Raw genomic sequence first — 27,736 nt, 5'->3', positions numbered from 1 at the left:
AGGTGTCTTGATGAAATTTGGTATGTAGGTTCCTGGGCGCTCACCTCTCGCTATTTAAAATGAACGAAATCGGACTACAACCACGCCCACTTTTTCGATATCGAAAATTTCGAAAAACCGAAAAAGTGTTTTAATTCATTACCAAAGACGGATAAAGCGATGAAACTTGGTAGGTGCGTTGACCTTATGACGCAAAATAGAAAATTAGAAAAATTTTGGACAATGGGCGATGCACCGCCCACTTTTAAAAGAAGGTAATTTAAAAGTTTTGCAAACTGTAATTTGGCAGTCGTTGAAGATATCATGATGAAATTTGGTAGGCACGTTACTCCTATTACTATATGTGTGCTAAATATTAAATATTAAAATTAGCGAAATCGGATGACGAACACGCCCACTTTTAAAAAAAAATTTTTTTAAGTCAAATTTTAACAAAAAATTTAATATCCTTACAGTATAAAAGTAAATTATGTCAACATTCGACTCCAGTAATGATATGGTGCAACAAAATACAAAGATAAAAGAAAATTTCAAAATGGGCGTAACTCCGCCCTTTTACATTTAATTCGTCTAGAATACTTTTAATGCCATAAGTCCAAAAAAAATGTACCAATCCTTGTGAAATTTGGTAGAGACATAGATGCTATGACGATAACAGTTTTCTGTGAAAATGGGCAAAATCGGTTGAAGCCACGCCCAGTTTTTATACACAGTCGATCGTCTGTCCTTCCTCTCGGCCGTTAACACGATAACTTGCGCAAAAAACGATATATCTTAACTAAGCTTAGTTCACGTACTTATCTGAAGTCACTTAATCTTGGTATAAAACAATCCAATTTATTTTCTCCTCTAATTAGGAATATTTCCTCTTGCCACAACTGATTGATGCAAAATGAGAAAAATGTATTCGTTATCTTCTCGCACAAAATTTTATATTTTTTGAGAAAATGGATGTATGAATATATATTGTATATCAAAGTTGTTAATAAAGGAAAAAAAAATATGGCCGAAATCCGACTATGACCACGCCCACTTTTCCGATATCAAAAGTAACGAAAAATGAAAAAAAATGCCATAATTCTGTACCAAATATGAAAAAAGAGATGAAACATTTTCATTTCATTTCATTTCATTTATTTATTACGGCAAAAAAGCCTAATTCATGAATTAAATTATATTACAATTTACTATCTTATTGCTAAGGTTATACAATATTCATAAAGTTTTGCTTTAAAAGCTACGATTTCATAACAACTTTTTATATCTATAGGCAGTTCATTGAAACTTTTTAGACCTTTATAAAAAATATTTTGCTGATCTATTTCAGTTCTGAATAAAGGCAGTTTGTGTTTATTCCTTGTATATTAATGTTATATGTTTGCTTAACTAATACTACGTTTTTACTTAGATATTCAGGTACATTTTCACTTTTAATATTAAATTTAAATTTCATAGCGTGAAAAAAAATCTTTTGCTTGACACTTAACCAGTTCAAACTTCTCAGCATATCAGCCGTACGAGTATCTCTAGGTTTTTTAAGAATAAGTCTCATACATCTGTTTTGCATCTTTTGAAGTTTATCTATTTCTTTGTCTGACACAATGAATATAATAGATGGGCAGTTTAATTGGATTGGTTTATTGACGCAAAATATAACTTTAGAAAAAACTTTGTAAAATGGGTGTGACACCTACCATATTAAGTAGAAGAAAATGAAAAAATTCTGCAGGGTGAAATCAAAAGCCCTTGGAATCTTGGCAGGAATACTGTTCGTGGTATGACATATATAAATAAATTAGCGGTACCCGACAGAAGATGTTCTGGGTCACCCTGGTCCACATTTTGGTCGATATCTCAAAAACACCTTCAAATATACAACTAAGGGCTACTCCCTTTTAAAACCCTCATTAATACTTTTAATTTGATACCCATATCGTACAAACACATTCTAGAGTCACCCCTGGTCCACCCTTATTGCGATATCTCGAAAAGGCGTCCACCTATATAACTAAGGCCCACTACGTTTTAAATAATAATTCATTTGATACACATGTCATACAAACACATTCCAGGGTTACCCTAGGTTCATTTTGCTAAATGGTGATTTTTCCTTATTTTGTCTCCAAAGCTCTCAGCTGAGTATGTAATATTCGGTTACACCCGAACTTAGCCTTCCTTATTTGTTTTATTATTTAATATTAAAGTTTTTGATTACTTCTGTTTGCATTAAAATGTGCGATACTTATTCAAAATAAAAATAATGTAATTTCGTTTGTTTTTACAGTAATAACACTGCAATTTTTTTAGATAAAACTCTTGAGATTTAAGAAATATGTTGTAATGAAATGTTTTGGGAAATAAGTATATGAGTGAATGCAGTTATACATAAACAACCCATCTCCTGTGCATCCACCCACTTTGACACCATGCTTATGTTGTGACCTGCTCACTAGCGTTACGTTGAACTTTTGGTGTTCGGCGGCAATGCACCTTTTGTGGGTTACGCGTTTGTCAACATGCTCTATCGTCACGCTAATAAGATTAGTTATAAGGAAGTATTTGCGCAATGCAAAACTTTCAAGCTAATTAAATGTTTATGTAAATGTAGCAATCAAAGTAGTAAATATATATATAAGTATGTTATGATTGAAAAGTCATCCATAATCTTCAACTTCTGTATCTATATCTTACCTGGAAGCAAGGATATTTTGCGCTCCTTGGTTAATGTCTAGCCCGTTAATTTGTTTAATCACCGTTTTATAGCAAATTTTCGTCCCTCAATTAAATTATTTTTAAACAAATATTCTTTATTGCTTTACCTAACTTTTGTCGAAATGTCACAAATTCCGTAGATTTTTTTTTTAATTATAAATTTGATTTTCTTTTTGTTAATTAAATGCAATATTACTTCACAGCCTCATAATCAAGATATTTTATTTGTCGAAATCTTTTAAACACATTCGCCCATTTTCATTTTTTTTTTTTTTGTTACTGACGAGTCGACACTTTTCGTTATTGCATTATTTTTGCTGTTGGTCAGCACCTTTTTTTAATCACGCAACTGTTTGTGCCTTTTTGCAGGCAAGCTGGGCAGACGATTTCTTTCGCTTTATTATGGCATTACATTTACTTCGATTTAACTAAAGCACTTTTCTATCGAAATTATTTAATTTTCGCCAGTTTGAAACAACAGATGATAAATTAGAATAATTTTACTTATCCAAACAGCATAAATTTCCCGTAATCGAAAAGGTGAATAGATAAATATGAGAATTCCGAAGATAAAGCAGAGAATGTCGAACACAGATACGTCAAACTAATAGATTTAAGGCCCCATCATATAACATTTATGATGCAGCATCGTGCATTGACAGATAATGGAAATTAATTTGAACAATGTGAAGAATATCGAAATTAACGGGTAATATCTAGATGTAATAATCAACGAAGGTGTTCAATGCAAAAAATTTTTGAGAAGGATTAGAAAAAACTTGTCGGTGCCAAATACAATAAATATTTATAACACTACGCCGTATTCATGTTGCAGTAATTCTCAAATTGATAGAATATAAAAACTACAGAATAGAGATATACGATTAATATTAAAATTTCGGAGATATATGTACATAGGTAAAGCTGCTGCTTGATGTACTGAAATTGTTGAGTGTGCGGATTGGTGATGCATACAATTATGTATGTATAATTGACTACTGCCGGAAAAATATCAGACCATATTTCACAGAAGGTCCTCTATGTGAAAAAGTGCAACCATATGAGCTAAGAAACTTTAAAGACTTAAGATTACAGAAATATAGCAAAACATCATCACAAAATAATAAATAGATATACCAATCAATATTTGTCGCTGTTCATGCAAATACATGCAATCCACTGCTAATTCCCTGTACGATGCTTAACAAAAATTGTACGTGACGGGGCCTTTATATGGTGGAAATGAGCATGGCGGAACGATACAAGGTGGCAGCATCATGGTGACACACCTCCAAACATAAATAAAAATTCCATGTACTTTGGTTTTGTAAATTCGAAGGACAAATGTCAAAATCGTACTGCGCCGGAAATGGATGTATCAAATCAAATAAAAAAAGTTTATAATCAGCTGTCCCATGCTGCCACCTTGTATCGTTCCGCCATGGAAATGAGCAAGCAACAGTGCATTTTAATTGTTTTAATAAGGCCTCCTGCGATTTACAGCGAGATTGATTGAATTTTTGTATGCGTGCGTGTCGGGTATTTGACGCTTGCCCCGCGACTATCAAATAAAAAGCCATCAATCAAAATTTGCATTGAGAAACCGTAGCATTGTTTACTATATAGTTTGGCAGCTTAAGTAGAGGTTATGTTGCGAATAGAGTGGAAGGCAGTGGACTAGGCAGTCGAATGTCATATAATGAAGGAATGGTGTTCGGAGATTTTTCGAAGTTAAAAAAAAAAAAATGATAAAAGCTTTAATATAAATAAAACTATTGTTTTAATAACAACAAAAACGCCATATATATTCTGTATACATAAATATGTAAGGATTATCCCACTTTAAAATTTGAATTAAATAATCTAAAGTTTTGTTTTGAAACTGAGTCGAGAACTGTGCGCGTGAATGTGCGAATTTTCACCGATCAGCTGTTAGTTGCGCTACTTGGTAAAATTTACAATGAACCGTAGCGTTTGGACGTGAATATGTCCTCATCGGATGATGATTTTTTTTACTTGTAACTACAGCAGTTTTATTAAATAATAAAAAAATTTATAAAAATTTTATTAAATAATAATAAAAGCTTTACATTCCATAAAGCTCGTAAACATTGATAATTTTCAATAAATTTTAATATGAATTGCTGTTCTTCCGCGCACTTGTCCATTTTGAATGTCGGCACAAACCAAATACAACACTACTGTTTTGTCAATCACACTCCGCGGCTATCAAATAAGTAAGCGTCAAATGGAAAAATCAAAAATGTTTGCTTTTCATCCACGTGTAGCCGACAACAAATACGTGTGTCACGAAGCCACCCGACTGCACTAACACACACAAAATTCAGTCAAACCCGTTGTAAATCGAAGGAGGCCTATAATTGCACCATGCAACAGAGAAATCAAAATCACAGTTAAACGTTATACCTATATGACACTACTTCATTTTTTTTGTATTTTATCTTAAATTTTTTGTCGCACGCCTTCCTAATACGGCTTCACCCTGGTATAAGAGTGTAAGTTATATTCCAAAAAACAAAGAAAATACAATCTAGTTTGTTAATACCTATATGACACTACTAAACATATCGAAATAAAATCTGGCTCGTTTGTTTTTAATGAACTAGGTTGTATTTTTCGTATATTTCGTTAGTTTTGAAATGTAGTTTACACACTTACACCACTACCGAAACCATACTAGGAGGGAGGGCGACAAAAAATATAAGACAAAATACAGATAAAATAAGGTAGCATCATATAACGAGCCAGTTTGTATTTCTTTAGATTTTTTTGACATTGGTTGTTTTTTTTTAGTTTTTTCTGACAAATCACAATTTTGTTTTAACATTTTTGGTAATTTTTATAGCCTTATGCGTTTACGTTATGTTAATAATAATGAGCTTAAAGGCCGTGGTTAAATAAAACACAATGTTTAAAATTTCATTGGTTTTTTTTAATTTGTCAATATTTCGGCTTCAGTCTGAAGCCATCTTCAGGACTGTAAGTAAACACAAATGTATAAAAAGGGGGGCATTCATTTCAGATACATGGTCATTAAAATTTACGTTATGCAACTAGGTATACATATAAACGAGACACAACTTACACTTGTGGTTATTCTTTATCGACTGATCATATGTTCGGAAAACAAAAGAAAAATAAACATCAAAAATGTATACAATTTTAAAGTACAGTAAGTGTAAACTAAAATATGCACAAACAAATATATAGGGATACAAACAATAGATCAACGAATATGTCGTCATCCAACATTATGATTTGCTGATCCCAAGTATGCTGCTAGCGGAATAATTTCTGTACGCTGCTTTCTTTCATGTGCTCCGTGAGACTTGCATTTTGTGTTGTTGCTTAAGCAATAAATTGCGATATGCATATGCGCATTGGTCTGTGTCACTTTTAAAATTAATTCTCTTATCATTAGGCGTGTTCATAATGGGGGGGTTTACTTACAGTCCTGAAGATGGCTTCAGACTGAAGCCGAAATATTGACAAATTAAAAAAACCAATGAAATTTTAAACATTGTGTTTTATTTAACCACGGCCTTTAAGCTCATTATTATTAACATAAATTTTGTTTTAAGTTTGAAAATTTTGTGCATAAATAAACAACTAAAATGAACTTTCGAGTAAAATAAGTGACCCCCCAGAACGAGAAATAACTTTTCCGTCCTATTTGCATTGTTTTTGTGGTCAAAAATGTTAGTGAAAAAATAATATATAAAATATAAAAACATGTCAAATTATTTTATTTCGTAGACAATATCGGTCCCTCTTTCTCTTTTTGATAATAAAAATGTTAGTGAAAAAATAAAATTTAAAACATATACAAAAACATTTCAAATTATTTTATTTCGTAGACAATATTGGTCCTCTCGTTGGTAATTGTTTTTGTAATTTGACTTTCGGATAAAGTTTCGTCAGTTTGTTTAGCTTGGAATCCAAGCAAAAATAAAATTGTGTCATATAGGTATTACGAGCACACCAGTTTTGGGTTTAGAAACTCAGAAGCTTTCGTCAAAGAGGATAAATATAATAAGAGCTCCAGTCTGGTACGAGTAACGAGTAACTCGATGGAAATTAAACAAATGTATGCATAATGTTTTCTAAGAGAGACATTTTTAATTGTCTCGCATTTATCCATGCCGTCTAGGCACATGGTTGAACTGTGATTTTTGGAAAGAGAATTAATTAATTAATTAAATAAAGTCGGAAAAATAAACACAAATACCCCACGGAAATGTATAGAAGATATTATATGCAAATCTCGCAAAAAAAACAGCAACTACCTCGAAGAAAACATTTATCAAATGCAAACGGCTACATGTAACGAGTGACGTCTCTTATTATATTTACCCTCTTTGATTTCGTTATTAGATTAGATTAGATTATTTATTTATTTAGGGTTGATACAGAATTGTGCTTCATGGTATCTACCCGAGAGTATTCGCGTGTGTACAGAATCCTCAATCATTTTGGTTAGAAACAAATAAAATATCTGGCAGCACTATAATCCTGAGGCGATTTCGTTTGAATTTTTGTTAGAGCAAACAAATATTCCATAATTTATATGTGTTTATTTTGTGCAGTAAGTAAACTATTTAATGCATATTTCATTGTTTTAAAAATTTCTGCATCTTTTATTCATAGACAGACATACAAGATCAACAGATTTTAAAGAAAGCTGGTGCGTACAGATGATGTGCTAGTTTACGCGGCAAGGAGTATCAGACTCACTGGCTACATTGTAGCTGGCCCTTAAAAAATTTAATTCAATATGTGTGATTACAAGCAACTAAATAAAGAAGTAATTGATGCCAATCGGGCACTAAAACAATTAGTTACCACTCTACAAACAGAATTGGTAATGCTGAAGGCCGATCGTATGGAGCAGCATCGACAACGTGTTGAGGCGGAATTCAATTGTCGCGAACGTTTCCGTACACTGATTAAATCCTTTTTAACTTCACTACGTGAAATTGACGCTGATATAAATATAATGGAATATATACAAAGTGTAGATGCTAACCTTGTGGGAGTGAGTGATCAAAGCGGATTTAGCAAATGTGCAAAGCGTAGAAGTACACAGCTTGTGTCCGATTTCCGCCGCGCTAGTGTAGCTTGTCGCCAACAGAGTGTAGTACAAATGTCACCAACGCGACGTGTACAAGAAAAAGACGCGACAATGATCGAGGAAGAGTCGGACATGGATTTAGAAAACTCAATAAATCCGGATAATATAATTGATGTTGAAAACGATGACGATACTATCGAAAATGAAGCTTTGGGTTGCATAGATGAGGGGACCGAAGAAGAACTGGAGATGGAAAGTAACATGTACATGACGCCTAAACAAAACCCTTTAAGAGATGTGTCGAATAAAATTATGGAGAATAGACCAGCAAAAAGAAAAGAAAGCGATATTAGAAGGCGTGGAAAACAAGGTGAACGATTAAATGCATGTGAAAACTCTATTGATACGGCTCGTGATCTTGCATTGGGTATGTAAATCTTGATGTAGGTCTTTATTTTAGTCTTTCCAATTACGATAATTGTCGTAACCGATGTTACGCGAGTTCAGTGTAGCGCTTCCCCTGCCCCTTTCGTGTATTGACTGAAATACAGTAGTGTCAAATAGAGTCGTACAATAAGAGAAATCAATATCGCACACCATGATGCTTTCAGTTTGTGAGTAGGGATTTTACCACTAGGGAAGAAAATATTGCTTATCCCCCAGCGGGTTAGGGGGTCAGAATATACCCGCAGTAAGTGTGCATGTCATAAGAGGCGAAAATAACACCAGATTCAAGGGGTTATGTAGCGCAACCCTTTCATGTTAGAAGCGTAATATATAGCTTCTCCAAACCCAATTGTCAACCTCACCTATCCGTGGCGAATCCTGTTTCATTAACAGCCAAGGCTCTGGCGACCCCGAACTCCTCATAGATGGATGGGGTGGGAGGGCGGGATGGCCAAAGTCGCATGTGGTTATAACAAATCGTTCCCGAGATGGTCGGGCTTCGTACCGGAACATACCGGATCTGCATCCGGCAAAGGACCATCAACATCGATAACCGCTTCCCAAGGCAGTCGGTTCTATGTACCGGAGCGACTCGGGATTTTTCCCGACCAAGGACTGTCATTTCAGTGTAACCCCATTTAATTTGTTTCGTCCCTCCCACAAATTGTCATCCTCCCAGCAGCTCCTTGCAGCAGGACTGCTCCATATTCTCTTGCTCCGGGAAGGTATCGAATCCAATCCGGGTCCGTCTCCTGACCCCGGTCCTGAGAAATGGTTTTGCTGCATCTGCCGGAAAAGAATCTTTTTAGGACCGTCATACTCTGTTCAGTGTGTCTCGTGTAAGGGATGGTTGCATCGGACAGGTTGTTCTGGGCTTGATCCCAAAACCCGACGTCCACGTAACTTTTATAAATCTTTTGTGGCTCCTTGCTGTTCACGCCCAAGGGCGCCCCGTAGTCTACGCCTTACGGCGCCAACAACTCAAACAGCTGCTACCACTCATAACTACAATCTTCGTAGTAGAGTCGGAAGCAATGCTGAGCAACAGCCCCTGCCCCCGTCTTCTCCCCCCCTCTTTTCCGGCAGCAATCGTGTAGGTCAGGGAAACAGACTCTTAGTCCCTACCTCCGTTTGCACCGTTTGCCAGCACAGAATATATATGTTTGCGACATCCGCCCAATGCAGCTCCTGCCTTGGGTGGTGCCACTTTCCTAGATGTTCTGGTCTCCGCGACGGCAACCCCTCGACGGGTTTCATCGCGCCATGTTGCCAGGTCGCAAACCCAAATCATCCGGGTACCCCAATGCTTGCCCAAGGACGCCCAGTCCCAGGGCCACAACAGCAATTGCGTCCTGGCCTTCCTCAACCCAGGCGTAGTCACCCGTCACTTACCCCCAGAGTGGCGACGTCTCCCCTCATGCACTTCAGAATTCTGCAGTTAAACTGTAATGGACTAACTGGGAAGATTACGGAGATAGTCAATTTCATGAAGCGGCACAACATCCGCATTGCTGCGATTCAAGAGACTAAACTCACAGCACGATCTGCATTTCAGACCTGCTCTGGGTATAATGTCCACAGAAAAGATCGCGAGAGCGGACATGGAGGCGGCCTCGCGTTTATAATACACCACTCTGTGCAATATCACATATTTGATCCTGGCATCGACCGCAGGGACAACGTCTTAGAACGTCAAGGCCTATCTGTCCGGTCAGGCGATGCAAACCTAGAAATCATCAACATCTACATCCCCCTGCCACCTGTTGCCCCGGTGGATGCCGCCCTAATATCAGAGCCTTACTCACTGGAAACAATCGCATTATTTTAGGCGACTTCAATGCCCATCATGACCTATGGCATTCAAATTTGCGGGCGGACAGTAGGGGCGAGATGTTGGCGGATCAAATAGAAGAAACGACGTTCTGCACAATAAACGGAGACGCCCCCACACGTATGGTAGGAAGCTGTCACAGTTCGCCAGATATCTCAATCGTGAGCGTAGAAGTCGTAAACTGCGTCAACTGGCAGCCGATGGTATCATTGGCATCCGACCACCTGCCTATACTTGTTTCGCTCGAGCGTACCGCCGACTTCATCGTCACCGAAAAACGCACTTTCATAAACTTTAAAAAAGGAAAGTGGGAAGAATATAAATCCTTTACAGACAACCTCTTTGCTGCCCTCCCTATCCCGACTGATACCCGCCAAGGGGAGCGTGCCTTCCGCAAGGTCATTGAATCCGCCTCGGCACGTTTCATTCCCGCCGGGAGAATTCCCGAAATCCGGCCCACTTCCCGGCGGAGGCCGCAAACTTAGCGAGAGAACGTGACCTTATAAGGCAGCTTGATTCAGGCGACCCCCAAATAAGGGATATAAACCAACGCATCAGATTGCTTGTGGATGAACACAAGCGGGCGAAATGGGAGGAGCACCTAAGAGGTTGTAACCTCTCTACCGGTGTGGGTAAACTTTGGTCCACCGTAAAGTCCCTATCGAATCCGACTAAGCACAAAGACAAAGTTTCCATCGCCTTTGGCGACAAAGTGCTGTCGGATGCGAAAAAATGCGCGAGCGCTTTCTGCCGACAATATATAATGCATTCTACGGTCGACAAAGTTAGACGGAGGGCCAACAGACACGCACATAAACACAAATTCAGCGCGTCACCAATCACCATCACCGCTAAAGAGGTTGAGGACGCCATTGGACGCGCTAAACCATCCAAAGCAGTGGGCCCAGACGGCATAGCCATGCCGATGCTTAAAAGCCTAGGGAAAGAGGGTTTCAAATATTTAGCGCAGGTCTTCAACCTGTCTCTTTCCACCTTTGTCATACCCGAGAAATGGAGAATGGCCAAGGTGGTCCCGCTACTAAAGCCTGGTAAACCAGCTAACATAGGAGAGTCGTATCGTCCAATATCTCTCCTATCGCCAGTAGCAAAGACGCTCGAAGCCCTTTTGCTCCCTTATTTCCAAGCAAATTTGCAACTAGCCTCCCATCAGCATGGCCTCAGAAAACTCCATAGCACTACCTCCGCGCTAAATGCCATTGGCACCCAGATAAATTGCGGTTTAAATCAAAACCCCCACCATAGAACAGTACTCGTAGCGCTAGACCTATCAAAAGCTTTTGATACGGTCAAACCTATCCAGAATCAACCCCGACATACAAAATGTATGCCCCGCTTGCAATGTGTCCCCACATGACACCAACCATCTCTTTAATTGTAATGTGGAACCAACGCCTCTAACACCCCTTTCCCTATGGTCCACCCCTGTTGAAACAGCAAGTTTCCTTGGACTCCCGTTAGAGGATATTGATGACAGTTTGTGATCGGTCGCGTCTGTTAGGTGGGGCGAAGCACTGCTACAACAACAACAACAACAACATCGATAACACTCCCCAAGGCCTTCGGAGTGTCCTTATCGCTACAACAACAACGACAACAACAAATTTTTGCTCGCGAACGAAGGGCATATTAGAGATTCGCAATCGACGAATCTTTTTGGGAAAGTCATTTTGACAAGGTTATGATCTTGGAGTTTGTCGACCGGGTGCTGAACGTAAATCAATCCACAAATTATTAAATTGATCTAGTTAATCAACAACGCAGTACAAATAAGCACTATGGGGTTTCAGAATACTTTAGGACATTTATATCGTCTGAGATTAAAGTAACAGCGTCATTATCACCTCCAACATGAATATACCTCGATACTCGAGCCTCTACTGTTTACATATGTATCATCCTTCTAGATTACTCACAAACACCAACACAGTTTGATCTTGATAATGATATAGAGGACGAATTGGTAAGCTCAGTGCAACGCTCCTTGCATTTAACAATTGGTAGAGCCGAATCAAACACTCGAGTTGATAAACAAAATGAATATATTGTTTGTAATGAAAAACCTATTAGAAATCTTGTCGTGCGCCTGCAACGTTTACATGAGCTTCCACCCAATATAATGGTGTATAATGCTACCGAAGGTAATCTATTTACTCAATACCAGTTTTAATGCTCTCCGTAAGCTAAATATGTATTTTTGTTTCTTGCTGCATTTTAAACAGATACAATCGTACCACATGACTTAGAGAACTTAGCTGATATTACCAAAGAGAACGATGGTATGCGTTATAAATTAAGATTACTTGCCATATTTTCTATATTTAATTTGTTATAGGCACTGAAACAAGTTTAGGCTTACCAGAATACTCAATGGGCAATTTTTTGGAAAAGCCCTGCAGCACACCCTGCCATAATGGAAAAGCGCAGAGCAACACGTCGGCATTAGTTGAGACGATGGCTGTTTCAGCAGCTTGTACTGATGAAGTTGGTAGTACACCCTCTGTCGACAATTCAACGCTGCGTCCGTCACGTAGCTGTATACCTAGAAATTTAGCTGAACCCAAGTTAAATACAAAGTTACGTAACGCCAGTAAAGTAAAAAGGTCGAAATCAAAGAAACGTTGAGTAAATATAATTGGTTTATCGGTATGTGGGTAAAATAACGGTCAGGTATTTTTAATATATGATTATTATGCACATATGTATGTAGTAAATACTTAATTTCATTAATATAGTTTAAAAAACTAAAGAACACCCAAATACAGCGCCGTTTTAGTATCTACAATCCTCTATGATATTTGATGTTGATAGCACTTAGCACCGTAGCACAGATATTCGTGTCTCTGATATTAAGCACAACTTCTTTTGTAGCGAGTTATTTAACCACTCGCGAGTCTTCGATAATTGCCGCTAGATGGGTCTAACTCTCCTTTGCGCGCCTAACCTAGAGATTCACTAACGAACTTACATACATACAAGTGAAGCTAATATAGGAGTTTGTCAAAACTAAGAGCAGTTTTTAATTGCTGCTAACTGCATTAAAAAAAAAAACGACACCAAGTTTAAATACGATAGCACCACAGCATTGAAAACATATTTTGATTGGAATGGAACTTGGTAAAGCGTAAAGACGAAAATTGTTGAGGAATATTTTTTAAAAGCGAAAGTAACAAGTGTGTTCTTGTGAAATAATAGGGTATATATAAATATTGGGCTATGCCTGGATTTTTTAATATTTACCAAGAAATCTCTGTTTTGGTCGTGCACCACATTTTTATTAAAGTTCACAAATTTAAAAATAGTTATTTGAAAAAAAGGATTGTACAAAATTTAAATATAGGTAAACTCGAAACGTTATATATGTATATCTTTGCCTAAATATAAGCTTGGAGGAAAAAATTCAATTTTCATTTCATTATTTCAAGAAAAAAATCCAGTTAGTTACTTCTAACTAATAGATGTTGAAATTATATAAACATTTTTGGCAGGGATAAATCAAAAAAAGAGCTTAATGAAAACTGCACACAATTTTGAAAGTCTTAAAATTATTATAAAAAGCATAGTTGAAAATTCTCCATATAACTTTCAAAGGTTTTCTACACACAAAAGTTTCCATAGACGCATTTGAGTAGAAAATGGGTATTTGAAACAAGATTTATTAATAAAAACAAAATAGTTTTTGTGCGCAGGAATTTTTTACAATAGGGGTATTCTCTCTGTCTAAAATCCATCCGAAATGTAGAGAAATTTAATTTTAACTGCCATCAACAAAATACATTTGTGAAAACTTTTCTACAGTTTCTACATTTTATATACTCCACCCCATGTAAAACAAAGAAAATGTATAAATGTGCCAAGAATGTTGCAGCTGAATTTTCAATTAAAAAAAAACACATTGGTGGAAAACTTTCTACGCTTTCACCGGATATTTCATTTTCTTTGGTGAATGCAGAGTAAAAGAGTGTTACCTACGTTCTCTTTGTTAAATATTGTCTAGAAAATTTGAAGTGTTTTACAATTTCCACGCAAATCAGTTAGGAAACAAATTTTCGGAAATCAACATAACTCTATACCCGTGTGATACTAAGGCGTATTCTTTTCTAGCAAAAATGTTACCCTAATGTTGCACTCTAAGATTCTAACTTTTGAACTTGGTCACTTGGCGCTCTATGGCGATGAATAGGAGACCTTTTGAATTATTTTAATAAAAGTTTTAATGAGTTCGGCTAACATTATAGGAAATTAAACAAATAACATACATATAGATACAATTTTAAGAAACCTCGATCACTTGTATAATTCAAGACTACAAACGCATGAATAAACGCGCACTCACATAAATATGCTGTGACTTTTAGTGCAGCCGTCTAAACCACTTCAATTTTACCAAGGCAACAATTTAGATGATCAACAGTTTGCGTCGTAGCTACATCTGGAATATGTTGTGTGTTCTCATCTATTTCTGAAATTATATCTTGAATTTTTGCCAATATCTTTCGTGATTCAGCCTCACTTAATTTCTGTTGCGCTTGCATCTCATTTTGATGATTAATATGCTTCGGCTCTGGCGGCTCCACATCTTCAAGAGCTTCTCGTACTTCAGCAACAAAATCTGCTTTATTCGCATTATTGTCATTAATTGTACTTACAGCGCTATTACAATCAGCTATCATCGCATTTAAATGCTGTGGTACGGGTACACGATGCTGTGGCAGATCTGCACTCAAACTATTTACTAGATGATTAAGTAAAGCAATTCTTTCACGCAATTGCTCACGTTCACGTTGTAGCAGTTGCATTTGTGCTGCCTTCTCATATTCACGTTGTTTAAGCATGCGTCGCTGTGTTTGATAGAGTGTTATATATTCGCCAATAGTTTCCGTTTCACCTTGCAATTGTAAAACTATATGTTCTAAACGTTGTTTCTCATCGGTAAGATCAGCCACTTGTGACATAAGACGCGTAAAACGTTGTTCTAACTTTTCAACAGCTTCTTCCGTAGCTAGTTGGGGTGTGCTTGTTGTATTACTGCTACTTGTTGAATATTTTTTATTGAAAATAGGCTCATTATGCTCTTGGTCGTGATAATGATGGTGCGTATGGTTATGATCTCCCTCATCTTGGTAGTGTTGGCTCTGTTCAAACGTGCGATCGTGCTCATATCTGGATCCATGTTCATGTGCATGCCCTTCTTCATCTTCATATCCATTGTGTTTATGTTCAGCGTCTTCTTTATCACTGTCAGCTTGATCGCCATGCTTATGATTATGATCATGTCCAGTGTGATCAGATAGTTCTACCGCGGACTCATGCAACCTATAATCACCCGCTACTGTAACATCTTTATGGGGTTCCTGAAAAAGTATAAAGGAACATAAATGTATTGCAATTAGTCACTAGTTCACAATATTCCCGGGGGGTTATAATATTGATTCAAAAGAGTTCACAATTCTGATAATGACATATGCTTTTAGGAACGCGTAGCTACTAACTGCAAAAAAGTTTAATCAACTCTGACTTGATTTCCTAGTGCCACTAATGGCGTTTTCCTTTCTGCAAAAAAAAAATGAAACTCTCATATTGCACTCTTAGATTATAATTTTGAACTAGGTCATTTGGAATTCTGCAAAAATGCTAAACATGTGGGTATTGGTAATCCTTTTCTTATTCAGTGGGGAAATTTGTTAAGAATGGAGCACATAAACTTACGAGACAGTTTGGAAGAACCAACGGACGACATTCATTTCAGAAAAGGAACCGGCGACTGTTACTCAGGAACTGGCGAGATCTCTACATAGTCGATTTGAGACAAAGCGTCTAAATCACGGTAGCTACTATGGTTCCCCAAAACACCTGAGCAGGCTAATCTAAGTTCATGGACGACTTTAGACAGAGATCGATAAAAAAAAACTTCTATTTTCAGTAAATTGTTTGCCAAAATTCGGTGGGAAGTGTACATTTCACAATTCACATTAATGCCGCTTTCCTTTCTAAAAATAGTGTTGCTCCGTTGGTTCTCCGGAGCTCTCTCGTGAGTTTGTTCGATCTTTTAATAACATATTTTCCACTGAGTAAGAATATGGTCTCATTACCTTCACAAAGAGCCATTTTGCGTAGTTTCAGGTGAGCTAGTTCAAAGGTTAGAATTTAAGAGTGCAATATGAAGGTATCATTTTATTCAGACAACAAAACGTCATTACATCCAGGCCAGTAATGGTGTAAAAAGTTTTACAAATTAGTAAAATTTAAAACGCGATAATGTCCATTACGGAGTTATACAAAATTTAAATATTTGGTAATTGTCAAACTTATGTAGCTTAGACGGTAGATGTAGCATACAGCATTGTCAGATTTTTTCAAACTTTTTATAATCAATCAAACCATAACATCATACCCTTCTTTGTTGTTGCTGGCGTTCAAGTTTTCTCTCTAAAGCCATTGCTTTATTTATTAATTCCATATTCTCATGTGATAGGCGTATCATTTCTTCGTCTTTAAATTTGAAGCGCTCGTCGATATTATGTAATTTCTCTTCAAGTGTCGCGTAATTTTCACGGAATTTCCTATTTGCATGCTCCTCCGCATCTAATTTATTGATTAAATCTGCTTTATCGTTTGTCAATTGCACGAAACGTAATTCCAATTCATCCAATTGCTTTTTCAGTTCCAAATTTTGTGTCAGAGCCCGCGAGGCTGCAATTTTATCAGATTCCATGGTGGCTAACAATTTAGTTTTATCTGGCTGTTCGGCTGCATGATTTTCCATATACTCCTCAAATTGTTCTAGTTTCGTGTGTTTTTCCTTTAACTCACTTTGAAGTTGCTCAAGGCGATCTTCTTGTGATTTAATTTTCAATTGAAATTCATGACGTTCCATTTCAAAATCGCAAATTTTTTCCTTTAATTTTTCAATTTCTTCATTGTGTGCTTCTGTTTTGATTGGCGCCACCTAAAAGGTGTTAAAAATTGTTTTATTGTTATTACATAGCTTTATAGTACACTTTTTCTCAGCATCCCAAGCAGTGCAGACTTTGGAGTAACTTACATACATACCCAACATTGTACACTAAACGACTTGAGAATGAGACATCGGAAAGCCTTGATAATGAGCATGGTAATAGGGCCATGGAAAAATGCTTATCGTATTGCATACCATAGTTTTTGGCTAATTTCCGCCATTCTTTAAAGACTTACAGCGAAAATGTCTATGGTAAGTAAAGTTGTTGTTGGTGTTGTAGCGATAAGGACACTCCCCGAAGGTTTTGGGGGATGTTGATGGCCCTTTGTCGGATATAGAACAGGTACGATCCGGTAACAAGCACCATTAAGTTACTAGCACGACCGTCTCGGGAACGATTTAATATGACCACATTGAACCTTATAGGCCACAACACTCCCTTCCCTGCACCCCCTACTTCCATGAAGAACTTTGGATCGCCAGAGGCTCGCTGCTAAATATGTGTATGATACATGCATATTTGTAACTGGATTCGCTACTCGTAGGTGATGTTGGCAATTGGGTTGCGGAAGCTATGAATTGCGTTTATCAACCTCTTGAATCTCTTTAAAATGGTGTCCTAACATACTTTGTTGAGTTCAGAGGGAAGTTTAGTCTATCAGAAATTGTTTGGCCTCTTACGCAATACGGTAAAGCAATACGTAGCAATACTGCTACAACAACAACCACGTTTAATTAAACTTTGACATAGACATTGCCTTTATGCCGAATTGTCTATACTATCAACGAACTACTTTACAACACAACTCACTTCTTTCTCCTTGTTGAAATGATCTTGTCGACTTATATTTTTTTGAATATCCCTTTCAAGTGAACTAATATGATCAACCAGTTGACGTTCACGGTCTTGCTGCTGCGTATATTCATCCATTAATTCGGAATGTTTCTCATTCAAACTTCTCATCTCTGCATTCAAGTGTTGCACATAATTTTGATATTGACTATTGGCTTGCTCTTTATCGTGGGTCAGCTGCTGTACCATAGCCTGTATGAGTATAATATAAGTTATACAAATATTAATTGTAATGCTTTATATTTCATAAATTAATCTAATTCCATGGCGGCCACCATGGTGTGATGGTAGCGTGCTCCGCCTACCACACCGTATGCCATGGGTTCACACCCCGGCCGAAGCTACAGCAAAATTTTAGAAATAAGGTTTATCAATTAGAAAAAAATTTTTCTAAGCGGGTTCGCCCCTAGTCAGTGTTTGGCAAGCGTTGCGGGTGTATTTCTGCCATGAAAAGCTCTCAGTGAAAACTCATCTGCCTTGCAGATGCCGTTCGGAGTCGGCATAAAACATGTAGGTCCCGTCCGGCCAATTTATAGGGAAAATCAAGAGGAGCACGACGCAAATTGGAAGAGAAGCTCGGCCTTAGATCTCTTCGGAGGTTATCGCGCCTTACATATATTTATACATAATTCCACCTAAACTTACCTGCAAATCCCTTATCTGTTGCTCGTACATGAATTGCGTTTGCGTTAATACCTCTACCCGATTATCGCTTTGATTTACATTTGCCTCATCCGACAATTGGCGTATTCGCAATTGTGCCATTTCTAATTCATTCGATTTTTCTTTGAATTGATATTCCACATCTGTCGCCCGCTTTTGCATTACGTCCAAAAGCCTTTTTAACTCATCCATATGCGCTGCTTGATCCTCAAGTTTTGCATTCGCTTGTGCTAATTTATGTTGTAATTCAGCATTTGATTTACGCATTTGCTCCAAGTTTTGTTTTTGCATTTGATTGCGTTGCAGCATGTCATCTTGTCTTTGTGTCATTGCTTCCAATTGTGTACGCAATTCTTCTGATTCCAATTCGCACTCACGGCACAAGCTACGATATTTATTTAATTCGGCTGTTAGTGTCGCCTTTTCATTTATGAGTACTTGTATTGTATTGACGTTATTTTGTACTGGATCTATACTAACAGCGTCAGCGTCTTTAAATGAAACATCAGGCCCTGGGGGACTCTCTGATGTGCATAAATTATCAAATATTGTTGTGGTTGCTACATTTTCCTCAGGTGTGGGCTGTACTGCTTGAAAGTATATAGCGGCAGTGGGTGGTGGCAATTCCTCTGTTGTTGCAGAATCAGTTGTCTCAGCTTCGGTTGCGCTGCCCAACCCTGTCGATGACTCAATTACACATTCCGTCACTATTGCGCTGTTTACTACGCTTAGACTTCCAACATCCAAGCAATTTGTGGAAGATTCACAATCTGATGTCTCCGATATGTTGCTCGATATGCTGCTTCCACCAGCTATGCTGCTAGTATGCGACTCTGTAGTAGCAGGCACTGATGTGCCACTATCCAATACGCCACGTTTCTGATATTCCCGCAACTGTGAAACATAAATTTGTAATTTATTATAGTAAATCAATAAATTTAAAACGACCATTCCCCACTGCCCATCTTATAATACAACTCCTGTGTGACGTGTCATAGATTTATTCTTTTACCTTTTTCCGTGCAGCCGCCAATTTTTGTGCCTTGCTCTCTTTTCCTTCTACTGGCATGGTTTTCTTACGAAATATACTTTCCTTGTGTATGGAGAGATATAAATTTTCACTAATAAAAAGGAAACGAATATTCGATTGGAAATTTGACTCGTGAAAAATATATTTGTTTTTGTTTGTGGTAGTATTTAAAAGACAGCTGAGATTGACATTTCGCATGGTAGATTCGCGATTGACGTGGTGAGAAAGGTTTGTGTATTCGACGATCTGCGATTCACCTTGTTTCCCCAAATACATGTTAACATGTTGCAAGCACGGTTGCCACTTTTAGTCCATTTAGTCCGCCGGTTGTTAACCAAAAAAATTATACGTACATTCATGCATATTTTTAACATTCGCTGCGCAAACATGCGATAGCCACACAACGATGTTGCTACGCCACTTGTTCCATTGTGAATGATGACTAAGTGTGATATCTTCTGCATAAACGTCAAAATTCCAGTGATTGGATCACCGGATTTGTGAATGACTATCGCTGTCTCATTCTGTATCTCTTTCTATCACCCGCTGAAGATAGGCGCCGCCATATTGAACAGCCTGTCAAAACGCTGAAAACTAGTCATATTGAACAGCCTGTCAGGCAGTTGACAGATAAGATAACACACTTAGTCATCATTCACAATGACTTGTTCAGCGACGACTAAATCATTTGGTAAGGAAAGAGCGCAACCTCTCTATATGAAGAGCGTAACCTGTTTGTCTGATCAATTCATCTATGAAACGCCGATGTGTGATCTACGGGCAAACCCATTATACGGACTTATCAGCCAAAATTCTTGTTTTAGTATCCAGATATTTCGATAGGTTATCAAACACTTTTCATGATAGATTTTTTTTACTAGTTGAGCCAAAGAGGATAAATACAATAAGAGCCGTCACTCGTTATTTTGTGGCGACTATCTCGCTGGAAATTGAAAAAAATTGATGCCGAATGTTTTCTGAGAGGGACATTTTTAATTGTCTCGCATTTATCCATGCCGCGTAGGCCCCTTGTCCAACTGTGATTTTTGGAAAAAGAATTAAATAAATAAATTAAATACAGTCGAAAAATAAACACAAACACCCCACGAAAATGTATAGAAGACATTTATAAACATCTCGCCCAAAAAAAAAGTAGCGACTACCTCTCAGTATACATCGAGTAAATGCCAAAAAAATTACGAGTGACGGCTCTTAATGTATTTATCCTCTTTGGTTGAGCTAAGAAAATTTTTCTCAAATGCACGTGTGCCTCTAAGAAATTTGGCAGGGCTTGCCACTGATGGAGCCATTACGAAGGCCGTCGAGTTAAGATTTGAATTGAAAACTGAGTAAAATAATGAAACTAATTGGTTTTATGTTTGGTAACACTTTTAAAATAACGTGTCGCGATTAAACAAATTTACTTTTATATTCAGATTTTGAAGCAAATGTAAAAAAGATTTGATTTCGAAAGAAGTGTTTTGTGTTTTATTCTCGTAGGTACAGAACCCCATAAACTTCAAGAACAACGCTGTTAACTAATTTCTAGTACCTACTTAAGCGCCAAATACACGACACGAACATTTCCGCGAACATTCCCGTTATGTCATGTTTCTGCGACCTTTTCTGTCGTGTATGGTGGTGTTTGCCAGTTCGCGCAAATCTTCGCCAAAAATCAAAATATTTTAATTTTTGACGAACATTTGCGCGAACTGTTCGTGCGTGTATGGCGAAATAGCTCATAATCGCAGTAATTTCTGAACGGAACAGGCGTACGCGGAAAAGTAAAATGGACAATATAAAATTTCTGAGTGAATTTATTGAAATGTATAAATCTTCTCTTTTTTTTACGCTTAATTGCCACAGCGAGCAATATTGCTGCAGCACAATTGTTATCCGTATTCATCGCTGTCTGAAAGAGAACTAATGTTCGGCCAAAAGTTCGTATGGTGTATGGCCAAAGCTGCGAATAAGATTGCGGAATGTTCGTGTCGTGTATTTGGCGCTTTAAATGTAATCAGGTTCCGTTATAGCACAGTTGAAACTTTTAAGACGTTTGATTTTTTATCTGAAACCTGGGGTTAGATTCAGTAAATGTGAGTTTTTCAAAAATCACACTTACTAAATCTGGGCTTTGGTATGAAATTTCAACGTTCAGGGGAAAAAGTAAGCATCATTTCTGATTTACTGAGTTTGCTCATAGTTCGGCTACACCAAACCGCAAATTTTTTAGGCTTTCCTTACTAAAACCTAACTGCCCTATAAATATTATTTATTTCCAATTAACAACATAATGCTAGAACTAAGAGCTTTGTCAGCAAAACTACATTCAAAACGTATAATTAGTGAAGGCACAGACTTATCCTAGAAATTTGAAAATATAATACCTAAAAGTAGTGTTTTTGTTTGTGCAGTTTGAATTAAGTCCCCTATTCGCTAAGTTTATTAAAATTTTGTATAGGAAACCATTGAAACATCCTGAAATTATATATTTAACAACATTTACGACACTTTTGTGAATTGCTTGTATCACAATAAAATAAAACAAAAATGTGGTAATTGTGACGTCAACATTTACGCTGACGATCTTCAATTGTATACGTGTTGTCCCGTTGATTGCCTCAGTTTATGTAATTCAAACCACAGGGAATCTTCTATTCCTGGTAAAGTACAGTATCCTTTAGGCGTTACAAATTTCAATGATCCGATTTCAAAGGAAACAGACATTTTTCTAATAATTTTTTTTTGTTAAATTATTCATATTTGTATAAATTACCTAATAATATTTTAACCAAAATTCAAGGTAAGTCTCTGGATGAGCAAAAGATATTCAGGACCCGATGCCTTAGTCAATATAGAGCTTCAAGGTGGACAGGTGAAGTTTTATGTAAAGACAACGTAACCGTCAAGCCTTTCACGGAGTTGGGAGAGGAAGACTTGATCTCGCTCGGTGCTACCAACCGGCATCAGTTATAGCAGAGGCTGGCATGAATTGTTGCGAAATGGCCAAACCGTTTAGGCGGTTGAGCGCCAACTGGTGATATTTGCATGTTAAATTTTTATCGGTATCTGGATCACTGTTCATTTGAACGCTAGGAATATCCTACTCTAATACGACTCCAAGGTGCAACGGGTTCAAACGAATCCTTTCCGTCGCAATCAGGTTAGTACCAGAAGGTGCCCATATCGGTAACACTTATCCTTAACATACAAGAAGTCTTTTTCCCATACAATGAGCAATGGCGAGTGGAGCAACATTAAAAATAATTTCAATTAGGTGCTACATTTGGAGGTTGGCATAACCTTGAAAATTTATTAAATATTTCTCTCTCGCTTGCACATATACATACTAAGTAATCGTTTACAACTAATATACATTTGCAGTTGGTTTACACAAATTAAAAATAATAATAATAGTAAACAACCATTAACTATGCACACACATTTTAAAGTGCAATAAAAATAATAATAAAAGTAAACAACATTAATTTACAAAATATTAATTACTAAATAAACCCTCCAAGGTAAGACGACGGAGTCAATCTTACGCTTTTACATATATCAAATTCCCCATAGAAATAGTGATTAACTATTTTTTGCTGATATTGCATACCATATAGAGCAATAGGGAGCTAACTCAAAAATGTTAAATTTCGAAGTTATTTGTACGCTCGAGCTTCCCAATACCTACCGAACTGTATACTCGATTTACTAATACCTTGACTTATCAGCGTGATATGTCAACATGAACCCGTCCAGTCTTCTAAGTTTGACGTTTTATAAGTTTTGTTGTTTTCAATTAAGTAGTTTTTTGTTGTTTTTTTAGTCTAAGATATTTAAAAATTATATTTTGCTTTATCTAATTTAGGAGACTTTTCATAATTTTAAAAATAAATTAAGTAGAGAACGCTACGATGTAAATTAAATTTAGTTAAAAATATATTAAGATTGAATATTTTTCAGTTTCACTTATATGTGTTTAGTTTCGCTTTGGAACACTACTAATACGAGGTTTTAAAACAATTTGAATACTTTATGTTTTTTATTTTTTTGCGGTTGCGTTTTTAATTTAAATAGCTCTAACATTAATTAATAGAAGTAATAATAATAATATTTACAAATAATTTATTTTAAATTAAAAATTAATTAAATTTTATTTGCATTTTTAAGCATCGATACAAATCTAAGTCGTTAGGAAATTGTACTAGTTTCAGTATTAATTATTTTTTTGTATCCAATGCGTGAATGCCTTTTTTATATCTTTTATAAAAATATGAGTATTACAATTTTTTTCTAACATAAAAAACATGCATGTTGTTTGCAGCAGGGTCCGTATTATCTTTAAGTTCAATTAAAAAAACTGCATCTAGGAAATTTTGACTTCTTTTTTCATTTAAAAATATTAAAAAGCTTTTCTTGATTTCATAAAGTTTTTTGTAATGAAAAAATTAAGTTCTTTAGATTGCCAATTCGTAAATACATACATACATATATGCGAACCCTGCATTTTGTGACTTTACTACTATTTGGTTGATAATGCGAAACTCATATTTAATACATTTAAATTGGCAGTAAAAGCCTAGTACTGACGAAAACATTACAAACAAACATAACATACTTACATATAATTTTCTCAATTTTATTTCGCACGTACCTAGATAATACTTGCATGAAACGGTAATAACTTGCTTTGCATTGCGTTGAATTGCTTTTGGAATTATAATTTTTTATTGGGCCAAAATGTCACGGCCTGAGAGAAGTACAATTTTTAATATCAACCTTGGGACAATAGTTATTTAGTTCGAAACGCTTCTTTTGGTACCCATACCAACATTTTTGGAACCTTTTGTTAAGCATTGCTACTCTAGCTTTTTTCGATAAAAGTGTCAACTTTAGCTGGAGTTTAAACTCGTATTGAAAAACCAGGCATACGTAAAATTTTATGGAGCGATTCGGGGAAAAAGTGTGAAAATAACAGGCACCCTATTATGTGAACACATTACTTGAGTGCTGCGAACTCTCATAGTACTGATCCGGATCATTCCTTTGAGATTTGTTCGTGATCCAGAGCTGATTGGCGATCCCTTAAAACAATCAAAAATACCTCGTGAAAGCAGTGAGAGCAATTTAAAATTACCCCTCAAATGGGATAATAATCAATTTCGCAAAAAGTATGAACTGACGTCTGTTATTATATGAATCCTCTTTGGTCAAATCTTGTCCGTTTTATCATACAGAATTGAATCTCGAAACGCAGAAGATACATTTTTATTTGAAAATATGCGTTTTTCTTTTTTATTATTAATTTTTTTTGTAACATTTCTTCCGAGATGCACCTTTTATCAAAAATTTAACTTAAGAATCAGCAGATCTGTTCTGGTTTTCATAAAAAGTTTCGAACCGAATTACATTCGATTCATTTGTTTAGGGCCAGTATTATGTACGTGTTACGATCTGTGATCGAAATAGATTTTTTAAATCACAACAGCTCTGAAATAGTGGATCGGATTAATGGCATATACGTACTAGTGGCAAAGAGTACGCGTTAGATCAATAACTTATTATAATTTTAAAAAATAGTTTGACAGTTGCATAGTCATCGCTCGAGTGAAAATGATTTGCAGTCACTGATCATAACACGTGATACGGCCCCAGTACTGTTCGTATTGAAATCAAGAAGTTTTAGCGCTAGATAGCTATGTATGTATGTCTGTATTTCCTAATTATGCTATTGTTACCTACAGGGTCGTGAGCAAGGGGTTTTTTGGGGGTTCCAACCTCCCATGGGCTTACAACGACTGAATTTTTTTCATAAAAACTGGTAGATGGAAGAGGCCGTTTGTTGACTGATAACCAATAACTATGTTATTTTTAAATTTTTTTAATTTCAGTCAAAAATAAAGAAGTATGTAATTTTATATATATTATATGTATATTTTTAAATGAACTTTATGAGCTTCCATATGTTCAAAACACTTCCCCCCATAGACAATTCCTGCGCACGCTCCTGGTTACCTAAATACTTTATAAACCGTTCACTCACGCTCTTATTTAAATCATTTCTTTTCGAAACAGTAAAAATCTCAACAAAATCAGGCAAACATATTTCCGCCACCTAAGCTTCCAATACATGAATTTTCGAGGGGCGCGCCATCCTCCCTCTCCGCATATCTTATTAGTTGCTTTTTTTTTGTTTAATCAGACCCCGCAACGTTTTTAAAAATGTGTGACCTAAAAAACTGCAAACATTTCTACTTACTTAACTATTCAAATAAATAACCTAAAATTCTAATGTGTTCTCATTTATTGAGTGTAGCTATCGTTTATACTTGACCGCTAACTGCTGAAATTATAGCTGCGCATCGCACGTCCGGGCGTCACCAACTCAACTTTAATATTCGCTGTCGCTGTTACTTTTGTTGTATTCGAGTCCGAGTGGTGCGTTTCCACAGTGACTTCCGGTTGTACAACGATACTCTGCAATTCGGGAAAGTTACTTGTTTCATGGTGGCCACCAAGCGTATGCGTCGTGCCGCAGTTGCTGTGTGTTGGCTGTTGCGGCGACGGAGGTGGTTGTTGTTGCTGCTGCTGTGAGGGATGATGTGAGTGCTGTGGTTGCTGTTGTTGTGGGTGTTGAATTTTGTGAAATGTTGTTGGCGTGCCATAAATAGTTTGCTGTGTACTATGTTGTTGTTGCTGTTGATGATATGGTGCATAATTTTGTTGCGGCCGATGCACATAATAATTATTCATATTATAATTATTCATTTGGTGTTGTTGTTGTGTGCCATTTGTAGCATATTGTATATTATTCATATTTGAAGCAGCATTCCATTCATTTGCATTCATTTGTATCGATGAGGAGGAGGATTTCCAAGAGGGTGGCTCTTCGGTAATGGTCGTAAGCGAAGGATCATTTATATTAATATCCTTATGATGGTGCATACCCTTGTTGCAGGAACGTGATGAACGGCTGCCATGCACCACCACAGTTTTATTAGCACGCTTGCTACGCGTCATCACAGGGGATGGCGTTGAAATGCGATCTGGATGTTCAAGTGGTACTAACTCAGCCTCAGGGCCAAACATACTCAAACAGATGGGAAAAAGTATGAGACCATTGCAAGCACTCACACATAACACTATCAACAGCAACCAAAAGAAATGACGTATAATGAATTCGAATGGTGATGTAGAAAGCATGAATACAGCTAAAGCGGAAGTGAGTACGCCGTGTATAAGTGGACCGAGTGACATTTGCATGGATAGATGTATGCGACGTTCGCGGCTACCTACCGATGTGATGAAACCCTGTTTCAAAGAGAAGATAAATAAATAAAGCATTTAGTTGGAAATTCGCTGCAAATAACACAAAATTTAAAGTTTACCAGTGATATGTGCACCGTAAGACAAACAATCATGCCCACACTTAGTATCAGTATCACTGCTGGTATAGCTGAGAGTTTAATGCTTAACATGGTCATGGCGCCGAATATTTGCACTAATGAGGCGATGACGCTGAAGACGACCAATGCGGCTGCCCAAACAGAGAGTAACAGAATGGACACCAAAATGAAAACAGCGGTAAGTGAAATGCACAGGATTAGGGCGAGTGAGTAACGCAAAGTCATATACTGCTCCCAGAAAATGAATGGTATGCCTGAAATAAAAGGAAAAGAGAAAAAATTTGTTTAATAACAAAACAAGTAAGGAAGGCTAAGTTCGGGTTTAACCGACATTACATACTCAGCTGAGAACTTTGGACACAAAATAAGGAAAAATCACCATGTAGGAAAGTGAACCTAGGGTAACCCTGGAATGTGTTTGTATAACATGGGTATCTAATGGAAGGTACTAAAGAGTATTTTAGAAGGGAGTGGGCAGTAGTTCTATGGGTGGACGCCTTTTCGAGATATCGCCATAAAAGTGGACCAGGGGTGACCCTAGAATGTGTTTGTACGATATGGGTATCAAATTAAAGGTATTAATGAGGGTTTTAAAAGGGAGTGGCCCTTAGTTGTATACGTGAAGGCGTTTTCGAGACATCGACCAAAATGTGGACCAGGGTGACCCAGAACATCATCTGTCGAGTGCCGCTAATTTATTTATATATGGGGTATTCCATCCCATTT

General features: G+C 36.9%; 4 protein-coding genes across 7 annotated transcripts in view; 1 reads left to right on the top strand and 3 right to left on the bottom strand.

Annotated features, from left to right (window-relative positions):
• Positions 1-3,285, bottom strand: part of Vrp1 (Verprolin 1) — an 84,996-nt gene extending 81,711 nt beyond the window's left edge. The window contains exons 1-2 of one of the 2 annotated variants that reach the window (XM_067770486.1): positions 2,800-3,285; positions 2,692-2,752 (exon numbers count right to left, since the gene is read on the bottom strand). The gene's annotated coding sequence lies outside the window, so the exon portion shown is untranslated. Of the gene's footprint in view, positions 1-2,691 lie in introns of both variants that reach the window. The other variant, XM_067770484.1, reaches the window with a different exon arrangement.
• A 3,916-nt stretch (positions 3,286-7,201) lies between these two features.
• Positions 7,202-12,885, top strand: mei-S332 (meiotic from via Salaria 332). Of its 2 annotated transcripts, none has more exons than XM_067770479.1 (5): positions 7,202-7,318; positions 7,381-8,231; positions 12,008-12,241; positions 12,323-12,379; positions 12,436-12,885. In XM_067770479.1, the coding sequence occupies exons 2-5, from the start codon at positions 7,508-7,510 to the stop codon at positions 12,723-12,725; spliced, it is 1,305 nt and encodes a 434-aa protein (XP_067626580.1). In that variant the 5' UTR covers positions 7,202-7,318; positions 7,381-7,507; the 3' UTR covers positions 12,726-12,885. The 2 variants fall into 2 exon arrangements, with proteins under 2 accessions (XP_067626580.1, XP_067626581.1); XM_067770480.1 differs by having other exon boundaries at positions 7,255-7,318; positions 7,385-8,231.
• LOC137243149 (Golgi matrix protein 130 kD) lies at positions 12,756-19,758 on the bottom strand. Its single transcript, XM_067770478.1, has 5 exons — positions 19,587-19,758; positions 18,557-19,468; positions 17,870-18,103; positions 16,495-17,049; positions 12,756-15,454 (listed from the first exon to the last, which is right to left on the bottom strand). Exons 1-5 carry the CDS (start codon positions 19,641-19,643, stop codon positions 14,468-14,470), a joined length of 2,745 nt encoding a protein of 914 aa, XP_067626579.1. The 5' UTR covers positions 19,644-19,758; the 3' UTR covers positions 12,756-14,467.
• A 3,125-nt stretch (positions 19,759-22,883) lies between these two features.
• ptc (protein patched) overlaps positions 22,884-27,736 on the bottom strand; it is a 48,654-nt gene continuing 43,801 nt past the window's right edge. For both annotated transcript variants that reach the window (XM_067770476.1, XM_067770477.1), the window contains exons 5-6: positions 26,993-27,264; positions 22,884-26,915 (exon numbers count right to left, since the gene is read on the bottom strand). In XM_067770476.1, the coding sequence (XP_067626577.1) occupies positions 25,941-26,915; positions 26,993-27,264 (1,247 nt within the window). In that variant the 3' untranslated portion in view covers positions 22,884-25,940. The remainder of the gene's footprint in view (positions 26,916-26,992; positions 27,265-27,736) is intronic.

The sequence above is a fragment of the Eurosta solidaginis genome, chromosome 3, assembly GCF_040869045.1.
Source record: "Eurosta solidaginis isolate ZX-2024a chromosome 3, ASM4086904v1, whole genome shotgun sequence".
Taxonomy (NCBI): Eukaryota; Metazoa; Arthropoda; class Insecta; order Diptera; family Tephritidae; genus Eurosta; species Eurosta solidaginis.
The sequence above is the reverse complement of the archived record's forward strand: the minus strand, read 5'-3'. Positions and strand labels throughout refer to the sequence as shown.